The sequence below is a fragment of the Trachurus trachurus genome (assembly GCF_905171665.1).
Source record: "Trachurus trachurus genome assembly, chromosome: 9".
Lineage (NCBI taxonomy): Eukaryota > Metazoa > Chordata > Actinopteri > Carangiformes > Carangidae > Trachurus > Trachurus trachurus.
Window position 1 is genome coordinate 12,118,255 of NC_139895.1, and position 8,395 is coordinate 12,126,649.

Sequence of the window (8,395 nt, forward strand, 5' to 3'; positions counted from 1 at the left end):
CTTCTCCTCACTTCATCCTCCTCCTCCCCCTCCTCTTCTTCCTCCTCCCTCTTCATCTTCATCCTCCTCCATCCTTCCTTCTCCTCACTTCATCCTCCTCCTCTTCCTCCATCCTCCTTCCTTCTCTTCCCCCTCCTCCTCTTCCTTCTCCTTCCTCCTCTTCCTCCTCCTCCTTTTCACCCTCCTCCTCCCTTCTCCTCCTCCTCCTTCCTCCTCCTCCTTCTCTTCCTCCTCTTCATCCTCCTCCTCCTCCCTCCTCCTTTTTTTCTTTCTTCCTCCTCTAATTCTTGTTTAACCTGTCCACCCTCCCCACCCCCTCCTCTCTCCCCCCCCTGCAGGCGTGGGTGAGTTCAGCGTGTGGGAGTTCTCGGGGAACCCGGTCTACTACTGCTCCTACGACTACTTTGCGGCCAACGACGTGACGGCGATCCACCTGGTGCTGTTCAGCCTGGAGGAGCCGTACGAGACGCAGCTGAGCCACATCACCTACTGGCTCAACCTGCTCAAGGCGCTCACGCTGCCGCACGACAACATCGGTACGGACCGATGGACGGGCGCCGGAAAACTTTTGAAATCTGCCTTGTTAAGTTTGAAATGAACTCAATCGTTTTGTTTCCTCTGTGTCTGCAGCTTTCGGAGGTCGGATCCAGCAGCCGCTCGTCGTCGTCCTGGTGGCGACGCACGCCGACCTCGCTGACGTCCCCAGAGCGTTTTCTGGAGAGTTCAGCTACGACAAGGAGAGAGCTCTTCTCAAGGAAGTCAGGAACAGGTAGGCGGCACAACACAGGAGACAAATGATTCAGTAATAATCTGACTTGTAGCAAAGCGCTACGATAAATCTGGTTCCTCTGTATGGAATTTATCTGAAAACAGTTCCCATGAGCCTCGGCGATCTGCATGAAAGATGGACGTTAAAATGTCTGTTTTTCATCTGTCTTCCTCTGGCTCAGAGATGTTATGTTTTTTCCTAAATAAGAAAAGATAAGATTCTCAGTAAAAGGACGGACACACACACACATCTGCATACACACACCCAAAAATTAAAACACTGAGGAGTTAAAAATACTGAGGAAACACTATCTTACTACTTATACTCGACAATTTGAACTTTGCAGTGGGGAAAAACACTAGAGAGATAGAATAAAAACTAAGATAGAATAGGCTCAATAGAATAAAATAAAATAAAATATATGTGTAATTTATAAATAATTCAAAGGAATAAAAATGGAGATACTGCATAAAATCAAAGTTTAGATCTTATAAAACATGATTATTTGTTTGTTGTTTTTGTTTCTACCCATTACTGTTATTTATTGTTTATTACTGTGGATAGACATTTGTATTTATCATGTATGTTTATTTTCCTTAATTTATTTCTGTTTAGCGACTATTTTTGCATATTACATATTTGTTACATTTTGTTCTTATTTAGTTTTATTTTACTGTGTTTTACTGTTCCTGCTGTTAGCCTCCCTTGTGACATTGTTTTGGGTACTGAGGGAAAAAATGTTTTTAAAAGATGTGTAATATGTGTAACCTCACTTCTTCTTCATGTCTGTTTTGTGTCCAGGTTCGGGAACGACCTGCAGGTCAGTGACAAACTGTTTGTGGTCGACGCCGGAGCCTCGAACTCCAAAGACATGAAGCTGCTGAGGATTCACCTGCAGGAGCTTCGCACCAACATCATCTCTGTGAGCTCCAGTCTCTCTTTCTCTCTGTTTCTCTGTCGTTGTTTTTATCTTAAACCACTTAATATTATAAAGAAAAATAATAAATGAAACCATATCCACGCTCCGTTGCAGAGGTGTAGTCCCATGACGTTGTTGTCGGAGCGCTTGCTGACCACGCTGCCGACCTGGAGGAAGCTGAGCGGACCCAACCAGCTGACGTCATGGCAACAGTTTGTCAGCGATGTCCAGGAGCACATCAACCCTCTGGTCAGCCAGGACCACCTCCGCACTCTGGCCCTGCAGCTGCACAGCATGGGGGAGGTGAGTGAGCGGCCAGAACATCTGTCGCCTCAGGGAAGTGAAAACACACAGTGATAGTTAATTTATTTAAAATTATCTGTAATAATAAAACATTTAGTCAGACTCAGATGTATTTATTTATACAGTCAATGAAAAGACATTTAAATACCACAAGGAAAACACTTAGTTTAGTTTAGTTTCAGTTTATTTCGGACATGTAAAAAGAAATAGGAAAATAATACAGTAATGAACAGACATAACAAATAAATACTTTACAAAGACATCACATGAAAAATGAAAATAATTGGATTTTTCATATCCAAAAAGGAGTGGGAAGAAGTGAAACTTATTTACTCCCACTCCCTATTCATAAATTAACAAACTAATAAAAACTAATCAAGCTTCCATGTCATTATAATCTATACAATAAGTTAATTTCTGAATTAATTTAGCTGTATTTATTCTAATATATTATCACTAATCTTTCTCTCTCTTATCTCTAATGTATAGGCATATACATATATAAAGACATATACAAAGACAAACTGAAGGTAACACCAACAGAGCAACATAATAATAGTAAAGTAAATACCCAAATAATTAAATAAATAATAAGCACTTTGTGACACTGACGTATGAATGCTTACGGTAAAAACCAAATGTTAAAGTTCAAGTGAGTGCCAAGGTTAAGAAAATACATCAATAAAATGGACAGACGCAGCCACAAAGTGTCTCCAGTTGTGAAATAAGAAAGAAAGAAATACTCCATAGACTTTTAAATAGAACTTTACATTTGTTTTGTTTTGTACAATATGCCCCAATTTATAATAAAAGAAAATACTGCTTAGTGTTTTTTCAAGGGAACAGTTTCCAGTGAAAAAAAGGAAATGTATTAGAATAGGTTTGTGGTATTTGTTCTGATAAAAATCACCACAGTATAAAAATATGACTGATGATAATTTATATTTGAGGATTCATATTCAACAGTATCTGTGAGAATTTATCATCAGAGCTCGTCTGCAGCCGCTGACTGTCAGTTCACACAGTCGACCACCAGGAAGAGCTGTTTTTTTCCTCAGTGAATTGTAGTTTTCATCTGAGAGCGAGTCACTGTTTAGCAGGAACGAGTGTTTGAACCAGAAATGACTCGGGACAGGAAGCTGAATGAGGAACCTGAGGAGTGTGAGAAGTGAACACCTAAAATGTCAAATTTATTTTGGTGTCAACATGATCTCAGAGGAATCACAGAAACTTCAGCAGCGTTTTTTTTGTTGTTGTTGTTATCAATTATTTATTTGTGTATGGACCAACAGTTACACACAATAAACTTAATTTCTTTTTTTTGCACATGAACAGTAGAATGTGCAACATAAATAAATGACAGTAACAGAATAAACACTTTCACAAACAATCCCACCCCTTCATCCCCTTGGACCAACAATAGATGGGAATTAGATATTAGTACAACATGCCAAAAAAAAAGAAACACATTATTAGGTCATGTACGGTTTAAATCATGTCTTTGAGCACATCTGCAACTTGAGACCATATTAATGTTCCTCACATTCGCAACATGCAGTCCGGCGGTCGATAATTCAATATATGCAATATCCAAAAAAGTAAGCACCTCAACTGACGGGATGTTATGATGTGACGGGTTTTCCACCTGGTAGCCACACTAATTTCTTTGCTGCTGTTTATTTCAGCAAAGAAAATGCAAATCTGTGCACACTTCAAATGCAAATGGGAAATATAACTGAGTGGCAGAGACGCCAAAATGTAAAATCGACGAAAGTAATGAAGCGCTTTTCTCCGAGCCCATACAAGCCTGACATGTCTAACTTTGTCAGCATGTACATCATGCATGACTGAACAGAACTGCAAAAAAACCTTGAAGATACATCTTGTTTTGGCCGAGTTACATTCAAAAACCTGTTTTCAGCGATGGAAAGTAAATTCCCTTGAGCGGTAATTGCTTCCGATCGATCGGTTGTGTTTACCGATTCAGGTGTCATAGTGCTGATGATTAGACGGATTAATTAGTCTCTAACACATCCTACAGTTTGACATGTCAGAGTTTTTCAGTATAGAAGCAACTCAGGTGTAAGTGTCAGGAGTCACTAGGTGGGTTTACATGGACAGTTTTAAACAGTTGAAAATAGGTTTGGGAGACCAAACCGATTGAAAATACTTCATATAAACACCTCAAACCGTCTCAATTACCCCAAACCGATTGAAAATCCAATCGGTTTGAAGGGGTAGTAGAGTAGTAGCCTTTTCTAAAGCGTAGGCATATGCCACGCTGCTGTTTAATAAAGAGAAATACAGCAAAGACTGCGCTCAACAAACTATGTATTTCCATGTTACTGTTTTGTTTTTGGCACAGCTGTAGCACTTCGAACGCACGTTCAAAACATTTGTTTCGTCGGCGCACACCCAACCAGTTTACTAATTGTAACCCATCTATACGCTCAAGCTGAAATCTTCAAACAGATTGATTTAAACCACCTAGTGACGGGACGAAAGTAACAGTTGTAGTTTAGTTATTTTCATCAACAGTGAGCATTTCTGTCACCCTGTCGGATTGATTAAAAAACACAACGTAAAGTTTAACAATGTGACTGTAGATACATGTAGATACTGAAGGAGGAGGGGAGAGACCAGTGGTTAGATTTGGTTTCTGTTTAAATCTAATGGCTCATTGAATAAATTAATGTTGAAATGATGCAATGATTTCTGGAAACATGTCATGTCATCAGAAGACTATAGATGTTTTGGGTTTTGGTACGGATCATTGTCGAGCAATGAATGTGTAGAAGCGAGAATTCTCCAAAACTCTGACATCTTTATTTTCTGAATCCTCCTTTTTTTTAAATTCTTTCTCTCTGTTTCTTCTCTCATTTATAATTTCATTGTCGTCTCGCCTGTTTCTTCTCCCTCAGATCAACATCATGCAGAGCGAGACGGTGCAGGACGTCGTTCTGCTCGAGCCCCGCTGGCTCTGCAGCAGCGTCCTGGGCAAGCTGCTCTCCGTGGAGACGCCCAAGGCCATCCACCACTACCGGGGCCGCTACCGGCTGGAGGAGGTGCAGGCGCTGGCGCCGGAGAGCGACGTGGACGAGCTGCTGCAGATCCTGGACGCCATGGACGTGTGCGCCCGCGACGCCACCAACCCGTCGATGGTGGACGTCCCCGCCCTCATCAAGACCAACGGCCTCCACCGCTCCTGGACGGAGGAGGAGGAGGAGGAGTCTCTGCTCTACGGCGGCGTGCGGCTGGTCCCCGCCGAGCACCTCACGCCGTTCCCCTGCGGCCTCTTCCACAAGCTGCAGGTCAACCTGTGTCGCTGGAGCCACCAGCAGAAGCCGGAGGAGGAGGGCGGCGACGACATCGACGGCGACATCCACCTGTGGACCAACGGCGCCAAGGTTCGATTAGCCTTCTCTTTACTTTGTTTTATTATTATTGTATGATTACTTTGTTGTGGGTGGGTGATTTTTAAATTTTAAAGGGGATAGTTCAACATTTAGGCAAATTGGCCCATTGCCATAATCCCTATAGTCATAGCAGTAGGTTCGTTACCTTTAATTGTCGGTGCAAGCTATTTTTAGAACGGCTACACTACGGAGGCTAATGGGATTTCTTGGTTTCCCTCATCAAACTCATCAAATACACAATCCAACAACTCCACAACGCTCTGGTGGGCAAGTTGTGACCTGCACATTCACCACGCTATGAAACGGAGCCGTTTTCAATGTAAATACAGAGACTGCTTGCTGAAAAAACGCGCATCAGCTGTTTTGCATGAATTTACCTCTGAAACAACTCTGTCTGGTAATGTTCTGTTATTATCTCATAGCGACTTGTCCACCAGAGCGTTTTGGAGTTGTTGGATTGTGTATTTGATGAGTTTGATGAGGGAAACCAAGAAATCCCATGAGCCTCCGTAGCGTAGCTCTGAGCAGCTCGCGGCTCTGCTCCGCCGTTCTAAAAATAGCTTGCACCGACAATTAAAGGTAACAAACCTACTGCTATGACTATAGGGATTATGGCAATGGACCAATTTGCCAAAATGTTGAACTATCTCTTTAAGTCCAATTTTATTTCTCTGTTGGTTGTATTATGTTGTAGAGCTGCGCCGATATGCTTTTGTGCCGATTCGATTCTCTAACGATTTTTGGGTCCCAATTCGAGAAAAAAAAAAAAAAAAAAAAAATCTATTTTTTTAATCGAAAAAAAATCGATTCTCATATGAGAATCGCCAGAAAAAAATCGCGATTAATATAAAAATCTATTTTTTTGGCCCAGCCCTATTATGTTGTTGCCAGGAAATTGTATTTGACCTGTTCTATTTCTGTTGTTATGGTAAAGGTGGTTGTATTTGAAAGGTGCTATATAAATAAAGTTATTATTATTATTTAGGTGAGCCAGGGCGCCGTGGAGGCCATGATCCTGCTGGTCAACCACGGCCAGGGCGTGGAGATCCAGGTGCGAGGACACGACTCGGAGCGGGCCAAGTGCTACGCGCTGCTGGACACCGTCTGCAGCATCACGGAGAACCTGCTGGCGTCCACGCTGCCCGGGCTGCTCACCGCCAAGTACTACCTGAGCCCGCAGCAGCTGCGCGAGCACCACGCGCCCATCATGATCTACCAGCCCAAAGACTTCTTCCGCGCCCAAGTCCAGCGGGAAACGTCGCTGACCAACACGATGGGCGGCTACCGCGAGAGCTTCAGCAGCATCCTGGCCTTCGGCTGCGCTGAGGTTTATTGTTTATTGTATTCTTTGGATCCCCATTAGTCTACATAATGATGCAGACTATTCTCCCTGGGGTCCACATTAAATCAAACACTTATTCCAACAATACAGTGTTTATACAAAAAATTACATAAAATCATTTGTCCTGAATATATAAACAAGATTATAGAAATGCATATTAAGTAGTACAAATAAGTTAACATGATCAAGAGGAATAATATAGCTTTTTACATGATTATCAAATAGTTACATGATTATAGAAGAGTGTACATGAGATAACCTAAAGCATAACTGTTCAACGCAGGTCTACCAGCTCGGCATCCTGGGGACGGACGTGCACATCTCGGACGTGCCGCTGCTCGCTCGCCGCAAGCTCTGCCGCATGCTGGACCCGCCGGACGCCCTGGGGAAGGACTGGTGCCTGCTCGCCATGAACCTCGGCCTCACGGACTTGGTGGCCAAACACAGCAACGGGACGCCGAACGGCTCCCCCGAGCTGGACTCGGACCCGGACTCACAGCAGGCGGCCGCGGTAGGGGGGGCAACGACGGTGACAACGGCCGAGCTGCTGCAGCCGAGCCCGACGGCGGCGCTGCTGCAGGAGTGGAGCGGGCGAGCGACCAGCACGGTCGGCGTGCTGATGGCCAAGCTGAGGGAGCTCGGCCGCCGCGACGCCGCCGACTTCCTCCTCAGAGCTTCGCCCGTGTTCAGGGTCAACCTGGAGGCGGCGGTGGCGGTGGCGGCAACCGGCGCCGGCGGGGCCAACGGGTACCCGCCCACCTGCAACGGAGGCACATCGTACAACTCCATCAGCTCCGTCATTTCCCGCTGAAACGACCACGACCAACCACGATGACGACAACGATGCACCGGTCGCGGTCTGATGTGAACAAGTGCAATCGATAACTGAGTCCAGCTGCTGCTCGCTCGCTCGCTCTTCAAGTCGCTCCGTCACGTCGGTGGCGTGGCGGCGTGCGGCGAGCCAGATGTTGTGTGTGTGCTCTCCACGCCTGTACAGCTGAACCTTCTCCTCCCACTATGAATGTTGTGAACTGAACTGAACTGAACTGAACTGAACTGAACGTCCTGAGCTCCAAAGAGGAAAAACCGCCGTCGCGCTTTTATTCTGTTCTTGATCTTATCGTGCTGCTTTTTAAAAAAAGAAAAAAAACAACAAAAAAAACAAGCCGTCCTGCTCTGCCTCGCTCCAAACAGTCGGAAAAAGTTCGCGAAATCTCTAGGCTACATGATGAGGACTGGTTTAAAAAAAAAAGAAAAAAAAAAAAAAAGATGGCCGCCTCGTGTTTGGACCTTTTTTCTGCTGCTGCCGTCGTCGTCGTCTTCGTTTTCACTCGCTCCGTCCGTCACAGCAACAACACACAGTTTAAAATAAATCTTCACCGACATTTGGCCGCTGAGCGTAGTGTTTTAATAATAATAAATTAACAGCATTTTTTCAGTGAGTGCCTTTGTGGCCTTCTACCTCCCTGAAGAGCACAAACTAGTCTTGTTATAAATGAATAAATAAATAAATAAAATAAAGTAAAAAAAAAAAACAGTAGTTCTTTCTAACCTTTGAAGAACTGTGCCTTGTTGACACCAATAGTTCAAATGAATTTCTTATCAAAAACCGAAAAGAAAAAAGGTTAATAAGGAAAAGAAAAAAC

General features: G+C 43.9%; 1 protein-coding gene across 1 annotated transcript in view; it reads left to right on the forward strand.

Annotated features, from left to right (window-relative positions):
- Positions 1 to 7,756, forward strand: part of dapk1 (death-associated protein kinase 1) — a 103,679-nt gene extending 95,923 nt beyond the window's left edge. Inside the window, exons 21-27 of the mRNA XM_083979151.1 lie at positions 339 to 536; positions 631 to 769; positions 1,571 to 1,691; positions 1,803 to 1,991; positions 4,913 to 5,398; positions 6,393 to 6,734; positions 7,033 to 7,756. Coding sequence (XP_083835277.1) covers positions 339 to 536; positions 631 to 769; positions 1,571 to 1,691; positions 1,803 to 1,991; positions 4,913 to 5,398; positions 6,393 to 6,734; positions 7,033 to 7,560 — 2,003 coding nt within the window. The 3' untranslated portion in view covers positions 7,561 to 7,756. The remainder of the gene's footprint in view (positions 1 to 338; positions 537 to 630; positions 770 to 1,570; positions 1,692 to 1,802; positions 1,992 to 4,912; positions 5,399 to 6,392; positions 6,735 to 7,032) is intronic.
- The last annotated feature ends 639 nt before the right edge of the window (positions 7,757 to 8,395 follow it).